Source organism: Astatotilapia calliptera, chromosome 20, assembly GCF_900246225.1.
Source record: "Astatotilapia calliptera chromosome 20, fAstCal1.2, whole genome shotgun sequence".
NCBI lineage: Eukaryota > Metazoa > Chordata > Actinopteri > Cichliformes > Cichlidae > Astatotilapia > Astatotilapia calliptera.
Genome location: NC_039321.1, coordinates 9,582,316 through 9,604,178, shown reverse-complemented (window position 1 = coordinate 9,604,178; position 21,863 = coordinate 9,582,316). Strand labels below are relative to the sequence as shown.

General features: G+C 40.6%; 1 protein-coding gene across 3 annotated transcripts in view; it reads left to right on the top strand.

The window, feature by feature from the left end:
- Nucleotides 1-21,863, top strand: part of samd10b (sterile alpha motif domain containing 10b) — a 61,835-nt gene that overhangs the window by 28,537 nt on the left and 11,435 nt on the right. For 2 of the 3 annotated variants that reach the window (XM_026153894.1, XM_026153892.1), the window contains exons 2-3: nt 1,043-1,227; nt 16,258-16,426. In XM_026153894.1, the coding sequence (XP_026009679.1) occupies nt 1,043-1,227; nt 16,258-16,426 (354 nt within the window). Of the gene's footprint in view, nt 1-596; nt 956-1,042; nt 1,228-16,257; nt 16,427-21,863 lie in introns of those variants that run through there. The other variant, XM_026153893.1, reaches the window with a different exon arrangement.

The following is a 21,863-nucleotide window of genomic DNA, read 5'->3' as shown; positions in this document are numbered from 1 at the left end:
TGTTAGTGTCTGATTTGATGTTTGCATTCATGAGAACTTGAATAAGTGTACCACAAAATGGAAATTAAACAAATCTTACTCGACTGGCAAAGAGCTTGCAGTCAAAATGTAAATATTATTTCATTTTTGTTTGAACCAAAATAATCAAGAATGAGTGTATAAATGATTTACAGAATATCAGTGGTTGCATGTAAACAAGGTTTCTCATTTACCACTAATAAGCAGGTTTCTTATCAATCACTTTTTTTTTTTTAATTACCGCAAAATGACTATGTTAACCAGTTAATTGTCATCAGTTCTCTTTCTGTTTACACACCCTCTTGACCTTTTTACCCCTCTACTGCCTCCTGCCGCCTAGCCTCTTATTATTTGCATTACATCACATTAAATCAATGCTTAGGTAAACTGAGCAATGACTGCATGTCTACGCTTTGAAATAAATCCATGGCTACAGATGACTAACCGCAGTAAAATAGCTCATTCAACTTGATGTGAACTGTAGAAGATGCCCTTTGGCCTTCACAGAACTATACTCTGACCCCGCACTGACAACTTGTCTGCTTCAGTGTCTCATAGCAAGCATTTAGTCTTGACAGGGAACGGGGGTAAAGATAGAAAAAGAAAAAAAATAAAATATTCATGAAGTAGGATTTAAATAATCAAGGACTAATCTGAAAGAGAGACACAGTTCCAGAAATCATGCGGTGCCTCTGTGAATATGCACTCAGCATAATTGGAGATCACACTGTAGTTGCACTGCTGCCCACCACCATCACCAAAACAGCCATCTGTTTGTAGCTGTTATAGAATCAGAACACACAGCATGTAATCTGGGGTGAATGCTTCCTGTTAAGCTCCTAGAGGATTATCAATCATTTATTTTTGTTAGGTTTGGATGTTCTTGTTTCTTAGTCCATGGACCTTATGAAAACCCCTTTCGTAAAGAAAATACAAAGTGAGTGCTTATCAGTAGCTATTATTTCTCCTCTGCTTGTTTCCTTCTGTTTCATTTGCTGGTTCTTCTTCTTTGCTCTCTTGTCAGCGGCGTCCAGCTTCAGTTTTTGCCGTGCCTCCCTGGAGCACACGGTGTCTGCTGAGGAGCTGAGTTACCAGCTGCCGCGTCACGCCGGAGGCAGCAACCTGACCTGGCACGACGGCCGTGGCCAGAAGACAGCACACACACGCACCGTCAAACTACTGCAGCAGCCCGGCACAGAGGGCATCCAGGTATGAAGATGTCCACACACACAAACCAAAGGCAATGCGGAGGAGTGTTTTCAGTGCATGTGAATAACTCTGAAGGGTTTTTGCTTATATTTTTATTTTTATTTTTCAGAATTAAAAAGGCCAGTGGGCAATTTAGCATCTTAGAAAAACAAATTTAAGATCCCTCCCCCTCTATGTCAACACACTTTGCAGTACCCTTAGGGTCAGCGCAGTCAGTCAGTTACAGTTTACTCTTGTCAGTTCATTTTAATGACATTTTTATACAGAAATTTAAAGTTTCTCTTTCTTTGGATATAAAATAGCAATTCCTCAGTCACACATGCCTTGAGACAGGTTAGCGACCGGCAGTCACTGTTCACAAAGAAATGCCCAAGTGGTTGCTGTAGGTAACTGGTTGACACTTGTGATTGTTTGCAAAAAGAGTGCTGTACCGAAAACCTTCTTGCGATTGATTTGCTCACAGTTGTATATAGTTTGAATGAAATACTGCAAATACTCCCCATTTTACTGTGAGCGACTGAAGCACGAGAAAGTGCGACACTCTCTGGAAATAGGGAATGTTTGCTTTCAAAGCAAAAGTTGTACCCTACCACTGCAACCAACACATTTCAAGTGAAACCTTTATTTCCAGACTGCATCAGAGTTTTCAGTCATTCATCAGTGCTTGATGAGTAGTTTGCTGGTATTTGCAGCCAAGTTTATGTCTGCCATGCAAGCTACAGGCGACCCTAGCAACCTGCTAGCAATCAAAGCAATTGCAAGGATGTTTTGATGTAGCACCAAATACCCCTGTGCACTCAATTTTGCGACGGCTAACCACTCGTAACCACTCGCCAATCTGTCACAGAATACACTTGCATGCAGGTCTCTGAAAGGCTTGCATGAAGAGGGATTTGACAATCAAATTCACAGCAACTGCCACCAACCACTCGAACCACTGGTCATGAGGAAAAATGTGTATTCTCCAACCAGTGGTTGCTACATGATCGCTAACCAGCCTCTAGACCTGTGTGATTGAAGCATTTAAACATAAAGCATTCTTACTACTTACTATGCCAACTGTGGTCCATTTTTGCTGTAAATAATGTTACATGTCACTTGCATGGTGTTATATTACATTACATTATAATGAAATGCTTTAGTAAAATTTTTTGGAAAAAATACTTTTTCTTTGAGTATAATTTTGTTGTAACTTGGAAGTAAATAATATGTCACAAAAATGTATGTAATTTCAAAACAGTGTCTAAGCTCATGCAGAAGAGTGTGGTGCAGCGAACCTATCCACACAACGTATCATACAGCAAGATAAAGGAATGTGCACAAGCAACGGGAGCTTCACCTAAAGCGATCTAGTCTGGTGGGAAAGAGGAAGACTAATTGTTTAATTTACATAATGTTGGCTCGCCTCATCTTAGACTGTGGTGGATACCATCAGAGAAAAACTTATATAATTCAGGAGTGGCGTGAGAACTGCCTTCTGATGTAACTATTCTTGTACAGTCCAAGCAAGCACATACTGCACAGGAAATAAACTCCCAGGAGCATGCAATTTATAGTGACCTAAATGTCTCAGATCATGTTTTTTTTTTTTTTCAGGCCCCCCTTTTTTTATGCTCAGCAAAGCTTTAGCGGAACTGACTGGTATAAAAACTACATATTGAAGTTGTTTCACTGCTGATTGATGGATGCAGAATGTGTGTCTGGCGGCTCTTAGCAGTATCATTTAAGCACAGCAACCGGAGCATCGTTTTCTTTCACACATCACTTTGTGCAAAATGAAATCCCATCTGTCCAGCACCAGAGACAGTCTAAACAAAGAGAGAGAAAAAAAATCTATTTTAAGGCTTTCTGTCTGTGTTTACCCAAAACCAGCACATGACACAACAGCTCCTGTCCTTTCTCCTACTCCTCAAATGAAAGAGACCAGATAGGCTAGCGGAGGACATTTGCTCTGTCTCACCACTGGTTTGAAGAAAATTTGCAACCTTGAGGCCTTAAGATGTACATGTGCACGACAAAATGTGTTCAATAATTCATAAAACAGTGCCCACTCAGCTATAACGGCTATAAAAGGCCTAATGAAAGACGAGTGGGAAGCTGTTTCCATGTGATTACACAGACACCGGATAATTAAACCTCCTCTATACCATGAGAAGCAAGGCTTATCATTTCCTTGTGGCAACAAGCCTCTTAATGCATTATTCAACAAATGGGAGAGCCGTCCAGCTCTGTCTGATACGTGTGCGTGTGAGAATGAGTGCCTGCGCATTCAGAAAGTGTTTCAGAGTCCATTCGTACATCTATACATTTAAGCACTGGTGTATATTGGTGCGTTTTTACTGTCGATTGTTTTCTATGTATCCAGTTCTCTCAGGATGATTAGATTATGCTCCATTACACTGGTTGTGCACACATCAGCTGTAATGAGGAAGCCAGTTAAGTGAAACACAGCTTGTCTTCTGTATAAGGTGGGACCTGGGGAATTTCTTGATCTGTTTAACAAAGCTTATATAACACATTGTGCACTGCTATCCAAACACTCAGTCAGTGGAGACAGAAAATAGTGACAGCAGAGTGGGAGGACAGAAATCTTTGATATTTATTGGTGTTCATGCATGCACAAAAGGGGCCATTATTACAAAAGATGCCCTCAGCATTAAAATATTTTCAATGCAAAAACTATATCAAAAATGTAATTTTTAAAAACCTTTTTTTTACCACGGTGCACTATATTCCAGTTTTTTTAATTTTATTAAAATGAAAGCAAAGGAAAGACACCAAGAAATGATTATTAAAAAGGTTGCAACGGGTAGACAATTGCACTGAAAACAGCTCAATTTATATTGTAAACAAGTTAGATATTGTCTGCACACAGTAGCAGCTGGCTCAACAGGAGTCAGCAAAAGCATATGTTGAAACAGAGGTTATATACTCCTTTGCCTTATTAAGTTTAGGCTTACAGAGATCTGTCTTCTGACTAGATTTTCCAAATAATTAGTTATTGCGTAGTTGACGTACCTTCTGTGCCATCCCTGAATTGGCTGTTTAGATAGACAGATGGGGTGAAGGGAGGGGTTTGTGGGTGGCTCATTTTGCCGTCTGACTCACAGCTTGTGGGTGAACCTTTAGATGAGACTGGGGAATAGGTGGAATAAAATGAATGCAATCTAGGAAGGTATAGAAGCCACTGTGTCTCCTTTCTCTAAAGCAGGACCAAGTGAGTTACTGGAAATGAGGCTTTTATTCACGCTATGCTAGGTGGGCAAATAAAAAAAACCCACTTAGTGAAAATTTTTACCACTATCCTTATTGAAGACAGTTTCTGACCTGAGCTGATACAAAAGAGTATATTCCCTATTCTCACATATATAATAGTGTTCACTTTTGCGCCAATAGCACCAATGTATGTTGTTTCATATGTTTCTGTATTACGTACTCACTTCTATCATGTATGAACATGTATGAGATTGCTTAGATTATCGTGGTCTGCTGTAATAAATTAAGGCACACGCAAACTACTTGTACAATGTGCATCATAGGCTCCTTTCAAAGTGCTAGGTTTTTAGACAGGATAATGGCATGGTTCTACAGATTCCACAGTTGGTCTGTCAGTCAGTTCACAGCTTGATCCAGATGAATTTCATGAAACTTTTTTCAGACATTCATGGTCTAAGGGTATGAATCCTGATGAGGTTTGTGAAATATCGAAATTCTGGCCAACCACATCTGTACTTTCTTTTCAATGGTAATTAGTTCATGTCAGTGTAGTAACATAGTAAGCCAGGATGAAAGACATGGCAATCAATTTGCCACCCTATCACCAGCATGTTAGTATTTTCATTGAGAGTTTCATCCATCTATTGAGTCCACTAAAGCTCATCTCTTCCTATATGGAAACACTGTGGCATTCCCAAGCCAACAAAGAAACATGTTATGGGCGTGCCAGAGGATCTCCTCCCAGTTGGACATGATTAAAACAAGCTCACCTGGGAGGTGGGCAGAAAGCATTTTGGACAGATGCCCGAACCTAAATTGGCTTCCTTCAGTGTGAAGGAGAATCATCTCTGCTCTGTGCACCTTCTGATCACCTGCTCTACCAGCAAAGGATACGTTAGACACTCTTAAGTGGAACCTAGTCTCTGCTGCTTGTAATTGCAGTCTTATACTTTCGGTCACTAGCCACAGCATGTGGCTATGGATGAGGGCAGGGATGTAGCTCAGCCAGTAAACCAGACCACATTGTGAGTTTCCCAATGTAAAGCATAACTTTGGAGCCCGTCGGGTGCACTGGCGTAGTGCTGATGGTGAAGGCTAGTGGTTCACACCGAAACACACAGAGATAAGTACGAGTGGCTTTGCATCGAGGCAGAAATACTGTAGACTGCATTGTCCTTGTCCTGCCACTCGGTGATGTGTTGCCCTGCCTAAGACACATGTTTGACTCATGCTAAATAGAAAGCTTTGTGAAAATCCCATCTGGCTCTTTGTCCACCCACTGAGAGACTGTTCATATTTGCATGAGTGCAAGCCATTTACGCACTCAGTGTCCTGAGGACAACCAAAGGCAGTTTCACAAAGCTGACAGAGGTTGACAGTTCGCACACTCACACAAAGTTACTTGCACAGGAACAATCAAGTAGACACTCACAAAAGCTTCTGAAACATTTTCAGAATCACAGTGACACACTCAAACACACAAATGCAAAGGGCTAGATATAGCAGTGGGAGACACAGGGGTGCTAAATGATGCAACAGAAACTGCTCTGGAAAAGGGATGGGGTTCACTGTTACTAGAAGAATGAAAGATAAGAAGTGTGAAGAGACATGAAGGAATCAGGGAAAGGATCTGTCAGGGTCTTTCGGATTGGAAAGAGAGGATAAATATGCAATTATATGATGACAATACAGCAACTTTTAGATTTGTACAGTAAATGGAAGAGAAACAGAGCTGTTCGGTCAGAGGGGAGAGCATACAGGACACGGGTTGAGTGTTTGCTGTCCTGTGATGAGATAAAGATACGGTAGGAAATGCTGCAGAGCAGAGAGGGGCAGCAGGTGATATATTTATAGTATGCATGTCATGTACAGATTATACAGTACATGACATGCATCCTATAAAACATCGATTCACTCATTCACTTACACCCACCTCCAGAGTTTTACTGCTAATTGGCGTAACGTCATTGATCAATCTCAGGCAGGGTCTGGCTGCGCAGAGACACAGGCAGTGATCGGAAGAGAGGCGTTATCGGTCACAAAGAGTGATTTTTAAGGATTCCCCACGCTCCCTTGACTTTAAGCTAATCCCCCGATTCGGCTTCACAGAGAGGCAGGGCATGCACGTACGCGCACAGATACTTGCAAGTCCACGCGCACCAAAACCCAGGCACTAATATGGACAAAAAGTAGCTCAGTGCACAGAAGTCAAAGCAGAAAAAAGATAGAAGGGAGTGAACATGTGAGAAGGAGGGGGAAGGGAGGGTGGATAAAATTTGTGAGAAGCTAGTAGAAGTGGGGAGATCAGAGACATGATAGAACAAAGTACGCTGGGAGGACAAATGCTGTGCGAGGATACAAACAGAAGGATCAATAGAGAAGTGGAGAGAGAAAGTCAGAGTATGGGGTGGGTAAGAAAAAATTATGCAAAAAATGATGAACAGATAGAGACAGAACTTGTGTTGCTGAATAAATTAATGCACCTAATAGCATACTCAGTTATTAGAATTTATTATGTGCCCTTGTGGCAGTTTCTGAAAGATGAAGTCATAAAAATAAATTATAGATTAAAAGAACAGTAGTACATTTTAGGCTACTAACACAGTTACATTAAAAGGCTGATACAACTTGAAAAAAAGGTGAACATATCCCATATTTGAATGAACAACATTTCTTTGAAACAATGGCTGTTTGTTAAAAGCAATGTTCTGAAACAAGTGATGCATTAAATTTACACTTTGTTTCATAATTCAAGCAAATCTTAAAGAACAGATTAGTTATATGGAAGAAACTGAGGACACTCTTATATTTGTTATACTTTCAAATTCATAAAATTTAAATCAGATTCCAGGTGCCAATGATTAGAGATTCTTTGGGGAGTCATCATATCAAGATGTAAACAGAATTCCTATGAGTCCGGTAAGGAATATTCAAATTATTCAGTAGTTATTTGAGATTAACATACAAGACTTCAAACAACTATCCAAGATTGGTCACCCTGGAAACTTTGTCCCGAGAGCAAAACTTGTCCAATTTTCTTAGCAAGATCTGAGCCTGATTAGCGCTGTTTCGTCACAGGAAGAAGGTTCTGGTGTTAATCTACCAGCAGGCTTGGCTCCTCCCCTACACTGAGTCTGTGCAGAGTCTGCATGCTTTCCCTGTGCATTCTCTCCGGGTATCCCAGCCTCCTCCCACAGTCCAAACATATGCTTGTTAGACTAATTGGTGATTTTAAATTGGCCGTAGGTGTGAATGCTTTTCTGTCTCCCCGTGTTCGCCCTGTCCAACTTGCACCCCCTGCATGACAGCCAGGATAAGCTCCAGTCCCACTGCAATCCTGATTTGGATAAGTGGAGGAAAAGGTATAAATCTGCCACTAGACATAGCTTTTGTTGTCAAAGTACAGGTGTCTAACAAAGAGACAGCACAAATTTAATCTGCATGGACACTGTGCCAGGAAAAAGCTTGTGTGTTAAAAAAAACAAAAAAAAAAACATTAGAGCAACACTACAGTTTAACAATAAACATGTTCACCAAAGACTTGCTCAAACAGAAGCAATGGAGGGTTATGTAAGGATTTAGTGAAAAAAGGGCAAAGTCTAAATCTCAATGATATGTTATAGAGGGATTTTAAATGCACAGTACATGCAAGATATCTGAAGTAGTTTTGCATGAAAGAATGGTCGGAAGTTTAAATAAATGTCATGGACAAGTAGCCGTCTTTGCAGTTCTTAGTTTTTCCTCAGAGGGAAACCACATGTATTAATATCTTTTTTAATGGATGAGGTGTATCAAAAATCCATTTTTTCTGGGTGCTGTAAAAAAGAGAACCAAATGTGTCCAAAAAAGTCCAGAGACAACTGTTTTACTTTTTCACATCTATGGTCTGTAGCTACACATCTGTTTGCTGCGTTTACCACACTTAGGGATTTAAATACTCTTCTTGCTAACTGCAGTGTATGATTGCATTTACAGTATACTATTTTCCGCCTTTCTGTCTCTTTCTTCCTCCTCTCCATCCTGAATTTCTCCTTACACTTGCGCTCTATATACAGTCTCCACTTTGCATATGCCTCCTCGCCAACTCCAGCTCCCTTCCCCCCCCCCCTTCCCCCCCCCCCCCCCCCCCCCTCCTCTTCTGTATGTAACAAATGAGGGACCTCCTCCAGCTGGACAGAAGTAGGTCTCGGGAGGAGGAGGGAGGTCGTAAAAGGGGGGAACGGCGACGAGAGAGAACTGGCCAGAGGAGATACAGTCTGGATGGCCAACAAACAGAGCGAGAAGAGCAAGGGAGGAAAAGGAGAGCAAGCAGGGATGATGGGAGCGATCATTCCATTTCCCTTCTGTCTGGCTCCTTGATAATGAAGGCCATTACTCATAAGCATTTCACTCTCCTGGCTCACTGTCTTCTCTTTCTTTTCATCATTTTATTTTCCTCTTTGTTCACCCTCTCCATCTGCCTTTGCATCTATGCCTTTCGCTGTCAGTTTCAGTACTTATAATGAACAGTTAAATAAATGTCAACAAATGTGAGTCATAAAATATTCAATAACTAATTATTACAGCCAAGGCATTTATAAGCAAACAGAGACCTGTATCCGTTTCCCAGATTTGTTATTGTGCAAAACGATCCTTCATTGCATCTTAAGGGCTTATGATTTCATCTCTAATATGCCAGCACTCCTGTGGCTTAGCTAATCATTATTACAGATGGTGGGGTCATCCTTTCTGGGAACGTGGATATTCTAGTTATTAAAATGTATATTATCATATTTAATAAATATGAACTCATCAAGATTTTTGCTGTTGAAATGAAAATGGGGTAATAAGCTGTTAGAATCAGAAACCACAGTGCTATTTGTATTACCTTCACCCATTTTAGCATCTCTTTATTCATGTAGTACTCTTTATGTAGGCTACGTTAAAGCCCTGTTAGTAAAGAACAGTGCTGCATTTTGAAATTTGATCCAGAATTCATGTGGCTGTGGCATCTGTAGTCCAAGAGTTAAGTAAGTTGTCTATTAATAAGAAGGGTGGTGGTTCCATTCTCCTCCTGTCCCAAAGCATCCTCAAGAAAGACACTGAAACTAGAGTGTGAGTGTTTGAATGATAGGTTAAAAGAGCTCACCATAGAAAAAAGGCACTTGTGTGAATGGGTGAACGAGTCTTCTTGTACTAAGAAAGCACTTTGAGTGTTGCATAAAGACTGGAATAAGGGAAATAACGGAAATTTCAACCAGTCTACAGTTATATTACTTTAATGTCACTAATAAACGTGTAAAATGGTACATATCTTTGGTCTTTACTGAGTTTATTTGTTATGCTGTGTCTTTACAATGCACAACATCTAAGAAAAAAGGGGAATAGGAGTTAACAATTTTTTGAACTTGTAACAAGTGGCTTTTGAACTTCCCTCAAAAATCAAACCCCTCGCTTGTTGTGAAGACTATTAGCCCTCCAGGTCACGTGATTATGATTATGTCCTTTTTTCATCCTGAGAGAGCAAATCGTAGACCGCTGACTTAATCTTGGCAAAAAATCTATTGGTCTTGTTAAATTCACAGAAGTGATTGATAGTCCAAGCGTTCACATCCCCCAGCGACTTCGGTATTTACTCAACTATGTCAACACGAGGATAGTAAAAAATGATAGACTAATTCTGCAGGGATTTCAGCTGCAGCTTTTACTCTCTTTTGGCCACACTCAATCATCTACAAGAGTGGCCATTTCTACATGTCTCCTAACTTTATCTCAATTAATGATTGGGTCAGAGTTGTAAATTTAGGTTATTAAAATGGCTTTGGCGCTCCACTGAGTCAGAGTTGAAGTATGTGTGTGATTAGGAAACCACCAAACACATTGGAGCGGAGAAATTGAGTTGTTTTCAATTAAGGCCTACAAAGCAGAACGCACTTCGCTAGTGGACCAGCCAGAAGTTGATAGGCCTCGTTGGTGTTTAAATTGATTGAAGGAAATCTCATTACAGCGGCTGGCAAAGATGTAAATTTAGTTAGTTGTGAACAAACTCATGTCTGTCACCTTTTTTGTGCGTGAAGGCATTCTGTGAGTTGCTCTTCGTATCATTAATAAGAAAGGGGTGGGGAAAACATTAGATATGAAGCTACAAGAGCAAGCGAGTGTAAGTTGCATTTGTGCATGTGACATTTCAGCATACATAATCCCATTTAATACGGTCAGTTATGGAGTGGAACATTTGGCAGCACTTCTGTGTTTTTCTGTTGAAAATCAGCCAGAGCTTTTGTCATAGAGTTGGCTCAGACAGAGCATGAATAAATGGATTAGATATGAGAGTAAGTCAGACAACAGAGAGAGAGTTGATGGGACGAGGAAACGGTTGGGGTTTTTTTGCTTGTGAGAACTGGCTGTGGCTTTATTAATGTTCCTATTAATTCCCCGCACATGGCATTGACCTATGGGGAAAAAATAAATAAATTAAAAAATAAATATATATATATATGCTGGGTGTTTTTTTTTTAGTTTTTTTTTTTTTTTATAAAAACACCCAGCACGCCCCTGCGGGCGGTTTATCCTTCAAGCTCGGGTCCTCTACCAGAGGCCTGGGAGCTTGAGGGTCCTGCGCAGTATCTTAGCTGTTCCCAGGACTGCGCTCTTCTGGACAGAGATCTCCGATGTTATTCCCGGGATCTGCTGGAGCCACTCGCCTAGCTTGGGAGTCACCGCACCTAGTGCTCCGATTACCATGGGGACCACCATTACCTTCACCCTCCACATCCTCTCGAGCTCTTCTCTGAGCCCTTGGTATTTCTCCAGCTTCTCGTGTTCCTTCTTCCTGATATTGCTGTCATTCGGAACCGCTACATCGATCACTACGGCCGTCTTCTTCTGTTTGTCTACCACCACTATGTCCGGTTGGTTAGCCACCACCATTTTGTCCGTCTGTATCTGGAAGTCCCACAGGATCTTAGCTCGGTCATTCTCCACCACCCTTGGGGGCATCTCCCATTTTGACCTCGGGACTTCCAGGTTATACTCGGCACAGATGTTCCTGTACACTATGCCGGCCACTTGGTTATGGCGTTCCATGTATGCCTTGCCTGCTAGCATCTTGCACCCTGCTGTTATGTGCTGGATTGTCTCTGGGGCATCTTTACACAGCCTGCACCTGGGGTCTTGCCTGGTGTGATAGACCCCAGCCTCTATGGATCTTGTGCTCAGAGCTTGTTCTTGTGCTGCCATGATTAGTGCCTCTGTGCTGTCTTTCAGTCCAGCTTTGTCCAGCCACTGGTAGGATTTCTGGATATCAGCCACCTCCTCTATCTGCCGGTGGTACATACCGTGCAGGGGCCTGTCCTTCCATGATGGTTCCTCGTCTCCCTCCTCTTTCTTGGGTTTCTGCTGCCTGAGGTATTCACTGAGCACTCGGTCAGTTGGGGCCATTTTCCCATCCTGGACTGTGGTGCTGACACTCACCAGTCCCCGGCCCCCTTCCTTCCGCTTAGCGTACAGCCTCAGGGTGCTGGACTTGGGGTGAAACCCTCCATGCATGGTAAGGAGCTTTCTTGTCTTTATGTCAGTGGCTTCTATCTCCTCCTTTGGCCAGCCTATTACCCCAGCAGGGTACCTGATCACGGGCAGGGCGTACGTGTTGATAGCCCGGATCTTGTTCTTACCATTCAGCTGACTCCTCAGGACTTGCCTGACCCTCTGCAGGTACTTGGTGGTTGCAGCTTTTCTAGCGGCCTCTTCATGGTTCCCATTTGCCTGCGGGATCCCCAGGTACTTGTAACTGTCCTCTATGTCTGCAATGTTGCCTTCTGGTAGTTAAATCCACTCAGTTCTGACTACCTTCCCTCTCTTTGTTACCATCCGACTACACTTCTCCAGTCCGAACGACATTCCAATGTCATTGCTGTATAGCCTGGTAGTGTGTAGCCAGACCTGAATGAGAGTGGGGGAGGTTCAATTTGCCATGTTGCAACGAGCTTAGCTTCTGTCTTGCTAGCTTGTGTTGCGCTCGGTGGATCTGAGCTCCACAGTGCGGTCTAGGCGGAGTAGTCGAACGCAGATCCACTGAGCTCTCAACACAGACAGCATCGTCAGAAGAAAAGTTGATAAAATAAATTAAAAAAATTGTATTGTTCGATACATATGCATACCAAACCGAAAGCACTGTATCAAACGGTTCAATATCGATACAAGTATCGTTGCACCCCTAATATATATATATATATATATATATACTTTCTGGCAACTACAAGGATCATAGGAAGGTGTGTGAAGAAGAAGAGGAAAAAAATAGAGAATGAAACAAAACGAGACATGCTTTCATGTAACTGAAAGACGACATTGACAGAATCATATTAATGCTGCGCTGACTGTATAATGAAGCACCGCTGTCAGGGAAAATTACCTTTGGAAAAAGATCCTACCAGTCACAAAAAGACACATCAACACCCATAGAAAATGTGGAATGTAATTACTCTCTCAATATGTGTTGCTGACAGATGGTTAAAATGCCACAAATGTACAAAATTAGAATAATAAAATCTGTTTGAAGCTATGTGCCAATAGAACATTTAGATGGATGGATGGATATATTTATTGATTTCACAAAGGGAATTATTAAATATCTAAATTTCAGTCACAAGGTGATGAAGTTTATTTATCCAGAAGAGCATCTGCTTACCCTTCTATGCCTGCAAGCTTTTAAACTGCTGATTTTTCTTTTGCCATTTGCACTCATGTGGACTTGATTTGTTTCGTACAATACAAAGTCATAACCCTGCTAAATTTTAAATGAGCTGCATTTTTTTTGTCTTGCATGAGAGAAGTATCACTGCAGGCTAAATAATAATGTATGGACACTTAATAAGCTTCTTTCCATTACATGATGTTATTTGCACTCGCTGGGTGGTTTACTACCAGAACTGATTTTGTAGCAGTCGTTGGCATTAGAATGCATCATCCCAGCTGAGTTCACATTAATGAGAAAATCGTGCATGCTGCATATTTAAGTAAGCTAGAGCAATTACAGAGTGTTTATTTGAAAAAGCAATAAAAAAAACAATGTTTTAAATTGCATAATATAGTAACTCAACAAATTAAAGTGCAAACATACAGGGAGTGCAGAATTATTAGGCAAATGAGTATTTTGTCCACATCATCCTCTTCATGCATGTTGTCTTACTCCAAGCTGTATAGGCTCGAAAGCCTACTACCAATTAAGCATATTAGGTGATGTGCATCTCTGTAATGAGAAGGGGTGTGGTCTAATGACATCAACACCCTATATCAGGTGTGCATAATTATTAGGCAACGTCCTTTTCTTTGGCAAAATGGGTCAAAAGAAAAGTCAAAAATAGTGAGATATCTTGCAGAGGGATGCAGCAGTCTCAAAATTGCAAAGCTTCTGAAGCGTGATCATCGAACAATCAAGCGTTTCATTCAAAATAGTCAACAGGGTCGCAAGAAGCGTGTGGAAAAACCAAGGTGCAAAATAACTGCCCATGAACTGAGAAAAGTCAAGCGTGCAGCTGCCAAGATGCAACTTGCCACCAGTTTGGCCATATTTCAGAGCTGCAACATCACTGGAGTGCCCAAAAGCACAAGGTGTGCAATACTCAGAGACATGGCCAAGGTAAGAAAGGCTGAAAGACGACCACCACTGAACAAGACACACAAGCTGAAACATCAAGACTGGGCCAAGAAATATCTCAAGACTGGTTTTTCTAAGTTTTTATGGACTGATGAAATGAGAGTGAGTCTTGATGGGCCAGATGGATGGGCCCGTGGCTGGATTGGTAAAGGGCAGAGAGCTCCAGTCCGACTCAGACGCCAGCAAGGTGGAGGTGGAGTACTGGTTTGGGCTGGTATCATCAAAGATGAGCTTGTGGGGCCTTTTTGGGTTGAGGATGGAGTCAAGCTCAACTCCCAGTCCTACTGCCAGTTTCTGGAAGACACCTTCTTCAAGCAGTGGTACAGGAAGAAGTCTGCATCCTTCAAGAAAAACATGATCTTCATGCAGGACAATGCTCCATCACACGCGTCCAAGTACTCCACAGCGTGGCTGGCAAGAAAGGGTATAAAAGAAGAAAAACTAATGACATGGCCACCTTGTTCACCTGATCTGAACCCCATTGAGAACCTGTGGTCCATCATCAAATGTGAGATTTACAAGGAGGGAAAACAGTACACCTCTCTGAACAGTGTCTGGGAGGCTGTGGTTGCTGCTGCACGCAATGTTGATGGTGAACAGATCAAAACACTGACAGAATCCATGGATGGCAGGCTTTTGAGTGTCCTTGCAAAGAAAGGTGGCTATATTGGTCGCTGATTTGTTTTTGTTTTGTTTTTGAATGTCAGAAATGTATATTTGTGAATGTGGAGATGTTATATTGGTTTCACTGGTAAAAATAAATAATTGAAATGGGTATATATTTGTTTTTTGTTAAGTTGCCTAATAATTATGCACAGTAATAGTCACCTGCACACACAGATATCCCCCTAAAATAGCTAAAACTAAAAACAAACTAAAAACTACTTCCAAAAACATTCAGCTTTGATATTAATGAGTTTTTTGGGTTCATTGAGAACATGGTTGTTGTTCAATAATAAAATTATTCCTCAAAAATACAACTTGCCTAATAATTCTGCACTCCCTGTAGACTCACTGGTGTCGTCTTACTGTCTGCTCACATACATGTGCAAAAGTGTGAAGCCACAGCTGGTTTTTAAAAAATGGAAAATTGGTGCAGCAATTTACATATAAACATGGGAAATACAGCATATTTTTGTAAAATTCAACTGAGCTGTGTTTTAGAGATGGCTGTAGATACTCATTGTTAAATCTGATATCATTCATACAATATGAACTACAAACTAGAGATTTTGATTCATCACACTATAAGCTATTGTCACTGATTTTTGTGTAATTTCACATACCCCAGCCTTTTCTCCCTGTTTCCCTTCCCTTCACTCTTCCACTGAGACTGAGGCTTCAGTGAAGAGTAGATGGATCAGCTGAAGGGCCAGATGTGTCCTGTGTCAGATCTTTAAAGGATTGTTTTCCTATTTCTTAAGGACATGACTGTCAGATACTGCTCATCTGCTGTAGTTTTTTTATGCCTGCCGCTTATTCTTTTGTTCTCCAGTTGTTCAGTTTTAAGGAAACACTGCACATCATGTAGATTCATAGATTCAACAAAAGAAATAGAAACTAATTTTATGTTTTTGTGGCAGACTGCAAGTAGGAACGTGATTTATAATTGGTTCCATTGTTAGCTGTCTGGTTTCTATATACATAACACTGGTCCATCCCTGGATTTTGTTGTGTTTTTGTGCTTAAATGATTCATAGGTTAGTGTTAAGTGTCATGCTGAAGAGTGATGTAGTGAGGACCTAAAGGCAAAGGTGGAAAGAGAGAGAGCACAAACAAAAAGCAAACTGTTTAAGTAGACTGGTAAGTCAATACCAATCTGAAACAAAAAAAAATAAAACAAACACCTGACATAAATAGAAATTATGAGGAAAAAATTGCCAAACACAAGATGTAAGATTCACAAAATAAATACCAAATCACAGGCATAAAAACCTCATGTTCATGGCAGCTTAACATACAAACACAAATAACATTCCTCTAAAAATGGTCAAGCGCAAGGACTTGACTGAAAATGGGTGAAAAAGCAGCCAATCTACATAGGCAAAGTTTGAAAAAGCTTCAGAAATCCTGAGAACTACTTCTCAAAACCAGCAAAGTATAAAGAAATCCAAGACTTTTGCACACTATTGTACAATATGCACATTGACAAACTGCTTCCTGTGTGTGTTCTTCAGTTACGTCCAGGTGAAGCGTTCACTGTGTACCACACCAGTCCTACACTGTCCAGTCTGTCCAAACCAGTGGTGCTGTGGACTCAGCAGGATGTGTGCAAGTGGCTGAAGAAACACTGTCCACACAACTACCTGACCTATGTGGAAGCGTTCTCCCACCACGCCATCACAGGTACAGTGCACAACATGTGAATATGTAGCATCAGTTGTTACAGAACTTTATGCTGACTGGGATTGTTGTCTTTTATTTGCAGATAACGTCAATCACTATCCCTGCTAATAGTGTAAAGTGCACAAGATCTAGTCTTCTAGAGGGTGCTGTTTGTGTTAAACTTCTCATTGACCTCTGTTCCGTTCAATAAGCATAGTAGTGATGCTCATTTGGACTAAGGCATTGCAAACCAGAGCCATAAAAGGCTTAGTAAATCTCACACAAAGTTTTATTTTTAGGTTTGTGGTTCCACAGCTTAGCTTTCTCAACTGGAAACAGGTTTACACCCAAATCTCTGCAAAGGAGATTTAAAAGGCATACATGTGAGGTAACGAAAGGAGTGCAGCCTATTTTTGCAGAAGAAAGGCAAATCTGTGGAAAAAGTGCTGTGTTATCGTGTTTGAGTTCAAACAACACGCTCTCACACATTTATTTGTTAGTACTCCCACACAAATGCATGCGAGTGCTTAGATACACAAACCAAGGTAGTAACAGACATATGAGCATGTACGTGTTGACACATCCTCGTCCTTGACAGACCAGACGGTAGAGCAGTTTCTTTTTCAGAGTCTCATAGAGAACAGATTGCTGGTCTATGCTGCAGGGTCAGCCACCACTCACTTACATTTCCACACACACACACACACACACACACACACACACACACACACACACACACACACACACACACACACACACACACAGTGCATTGCATACACAGGCTTCAGGGTTAACAATGCTGCCACCATCATAGCTGCCGTAGCTCTGATCTGATCATTTCTATTTATGTATTCTCTAACAGAGAGCGTGAGATAGAGGCTTCAGCTCAATTATCCCTGTGTATTCACTTCAAGATGTCCAGCTGGATTTTATTTTGGCTCTGTTATTAGCTGATGTATTTTTCTTGTGCAAATGAGAGTTGAATATGTGTTTGTGTTGTGGATGCATTCGGTCAGCATAAAAAATAACCTCAGAAAAGACTACATACAAATTCTTTGCCTTTTTTGAAGGATGCTGATTCTCATCAGCAGCCATGAAATGGATTCTGTGTTTGTAAAGGAAAATATTTCTCTGAGCTGCTCTCAACCACTGGAAAAAAGCTATACCTGAGAAAAATCAGTGTAGCTTTCATAGTTTCTCCTGCAGTTTGAGTTGTTGTGCATTTATCAGCACGTTTAATCTGTTTCTACTGTTTCTAGCAATAGTGGAGTACACAGTATTTTGTCAGTTTTCTATATAATCTATATTCTGTAGACTACATGTGCAATTTGATTACCACGTAGTAATGAGAGTCAAACTTACGATCCCATTAATGAACAGTTTCAGGAACAGTTTGAATTGAGTACTAGAGCAGTTACAGGACAACAATAAATGCTAAAATGTGCTATAGATGTGTAAATAAGCTAATGCTAGCACTAGCTAGCTTGAATAGCTTTTTTGGAGAAAATAGTGGTTAGAGACCTCAGCAGAATCCAAATTATTGTGATGGTGTGCAATAAACTTTAAATTTTTTTGCCTTTGAAACTGCTGTTTCAAAGGCAGGGACCAAGTCTGCAACTGCTGGCAGTCAACTGACATCTTCAAAGCAGATTTAGTGCATCAAGACAGCAATAAAACGGTATTAAGATGGAATCAGTCTGCTATCAGTTTACAGTTAAAGTTGGAAATTGCATGCAATCTGTTTGTGATAATGCTTTGATTAGCTGTGATAAATGACCAAAAACTGTGGTGTCTATTACAGAAATTCACATTAATTGCTTAGTCTGGCCAGAACCTCCCATATATAAAACAGAAAATAAAGACTTTCCCCCACAAATAGTGATATAGTTGCTACAGTACAGCAATTTAGCTGCAAAATAACATAGGCAACCTTGCTTTCATGTATGAATAACACCCGTCAACTATTGAGGTAAGTCTCCTATTGCAAAGAGAAGCATCGCAAACAAGTTGCACTTATAGGAGCAGGCTCTGATTGATTGCAATGTGTTGGTAAATTAGACAACAATTATTTGCAAAGCTTTGCCAATCTGTGTGGGAGTGATTATAGTTAGTCTGAGCCAGACTTTTGTTTGGAGTTTGCCTCTCTCCAGGTGACCTCTGCAATCACCTTGCAATTGAAAGTGGTCGCCCAGAGCCTGAGGGTGTTCCATGTTAAAATATAAGTGCGTGGTGGGGTACTTCCAATCAATTGTCGAATGCAAAAAGTATCAATTTTCATGGTCACAAGGAGGCTGTAGTCATATTTTTTACTCTAGTGTGCCTGAGCCATTAATAATGTGGACATGTAGATACCAAAAATGCTGAACAGTAGCCTATGTGTGAATGTTAAACAAGCCCTTGATGCACAGAATAGCCACACTCTAGAGCACACACTACTTAATTATCTGATTTACTCTTAATGGGAGTATAATTTGCAACGTGAATACTATTCTACATTCAATTAGAATAAAAACTCCAATCTGAAAACATAAACTTTGCAAAATATTTATCAAGATCATAAATCAAATGAGAAGTGGAGTCATTTTCTCAAAGTTTTCCGTACAGCAATTTTGCAGCTATTGGAGTCAGCCCCTGCAGGACAGTAGAAATACTACACGTTTAAGTAATGTCCTTCATGACTTAAATGGCTTCATCAAGCGGCAACTATACTATACTGCATGCTGCACTGCAAGTTAGAACTATGCTACCGTTCATATTAGACTAAAATAACCTCAACTCTTTTGCAAAATGAGAGGAAAACAGGGCAAATAAAACTCAAACAAGCAAAGTGTGAAAGCAAGCAAATTTCTTACTTAATGCTTTTAGAGTTGATCATGTTACATGATGTCTGTTTAAGTCAAGGATCTGAATACTTCCTCCATCAGACAGCTGTTGTTTGCAGAAGTAAATAATAGATGTGATTACACTCGATTCTAGCAGATGTGCATGTGAGTTAGTGGCAGAAAACCATTTTTGCATTGCATTAAAAAGTTGATGTGATAGATGAGATGAGTCAGACTGAGGAACAGATGAGTCACACATTCAGACCAGTTCTTTCAGTTTTGTGCACTGTCTCCTCAACATTTTGATAAGTATTTCGTAAGTACTGTACAATAGGCCAAGAGGTGTGAAGCTGATAAATTGGCACTTGCTATCCAAATCTCATGTACTGTTACTTTCTCATAACATGGCTGTATACTTCACAGACTGAAGTTTGAACACACAGAAAGCTAGACCACCTCTATATGAGGTTTTAACTAGATTGCCCCTGAAGTTGCTCCTATATTTATTTCTTATGTTAATATTCTTAGTATAATATTTTATACCAAGTATGATTAACAGATATATTCAATAGATTAGTAATATAGACAGACCACAAAGTATGTAGCCAATAAAGCAAAAGTTAAATAGTTTAAATTGTTGGTCAGTTTGATCACAGATTTAAACTAAAGGTTGCCCTTTTATAAGGAAGTCGTCCCCCCCCCCCCCCCCCCCCCATGCACACACACCTTGGATTGCTTTTCAGACTGTTTTAAGAGTCATTATTGTTCCAGCCAAGGCAGAACTGCTTCCCATTTGCCCAGAGACATTGTTAATAAGCAATTTATTTTGAAGCCAAATTGAGAGAGGCGATCTCTATTGAAACAGCTTTTGTTTTTGTGTCTCTTTTCTGCCTTTGACAGCATACTTTCCCTATCTGCAGGCAATTATTAGGAGCTGTATTAAGTCTGTCTGAGGGGAATTGATTTGAGCTCCATTCATCTGCTTTGTCTCATTTGTACACATGCACACACAGACATTCACAGAGCAAGGGCAGTAGTTTTTTTTTTTCTAGGACACACTGGTCCTGCTTTTGGCAAGCGCACATGAGAGGGCTTTTGTGGGGATTGGGTAAAGAGGCCGACGAATGTGTACGAGCAGACAGAAGTGTGTGTGTGTGTGTGTGTGTGTGTGTGTGTGTGTGTGTGTGTGTGTGTGTGTGTGTGTGTGTGTGTGTGTGTGTGTGTGTGTGTGTGTGTGTGTGTGTGTGTGTGTGTGTGTGTGTGTGTGTGTGTGTAAAAGAAAGAAATACTGATATACCACACAAAATAAATGGAAAATTATTGTTGTATCCTCGAGGTAGTTGTGCTCATACAAATTGGGTAATTCGACTCTGCGTGCTCGAAACAGGGAGCACCTGGACTCGGAGGAGAAGCAAATAATCTCCCTTTAAACAAAAAGTGCATAGACACACATGCACAGCAAACACACACGATCCATTCAACCATTATAAAAGCTAACTGGTTTGTCATGGCCTTTCCTCCAAGGGAGAGCAGCCATACCCACAGAAGAGGGAACTATTGTCTATATTGTTGGAGCCCATCTGGTAGTAAGGAAAAGACAGGCTGACAGTTCTGTCCTCATTTGGCTTGGCTAGTTCCATTGAGAGCAGTATATCGTATATCAGAGAGCTGGGAAGTGTACAAAACACACATTGCTGCTATCTTATATTATATTCAGCTGTCTGTTATATAAAGTATCAATTGGCTTTAAAAGAGCATTTTTGCTGAGATAGTTCCTCACTGTTTTGCATTGTTCTAGTCTGAAATTGTATTTCAGTTTACCTCAAGAGGAAACATACCACACTTACACACACATACGTCCATAGTAGAGTATAAAAATAAGACTGGAACCAAAAGAGTAGCAGCTTTTATTTGTGAGAGTGTACTAAACGGCAAATGAGTCAGCTGAGTCATGCAGCCAAAAACATGGAAATCTGTCAAGATGCCCATGCTACACGAGCTGATGGAAACAAAAGGTTTCCTTTAGCTAAATATAGAGCTGTTGGACTCATTTGGAAAAATTACACAATCCCAGATCAGTGCTTTTATACTGGTTTTAGGTTAGATGAAGGGTTTTTGCTGTATAACTTATCTGAATTGCTGTGATTAAGATGTTAAAGAAGAATATGGTTTGGGGCATGTTACATTTTTCTTAACAGATGGTTTTAGAGGCACTCAGGCCGGGCCTGGGTCACAACAGACCTATTTCAGTGTAATGTAGCACACCATCAAATCTCTTCTCCAACATAGAGTCTGTGTTATAAAATATGACTACAGAGTCCTTTAAGGGTATTTATATTTTATGGGCTAAGAAAAAAGACAGAGGGCATGTGGGTCTAATTCTCTATCCATTTTCCCTCTTTTGATTTTATTTGCTTTTATTGTGTTCCCTCTTTCTCCTCTGCTTTTGCACTCGTCCTACAGATTTGCTCACTGATTACTGTGGGTACATAAAGGAAAAAATTGAGGCTCAGTGTAAGTGTGACAGCAAAAGAAACAGAAAGGAAATGTGAAAGGTGTTTACAAGCTATGAAATACACACTGGTTGTACATGCAATATATAACCTGTGTGACTTTTCTTCTCCAGAACATACTTA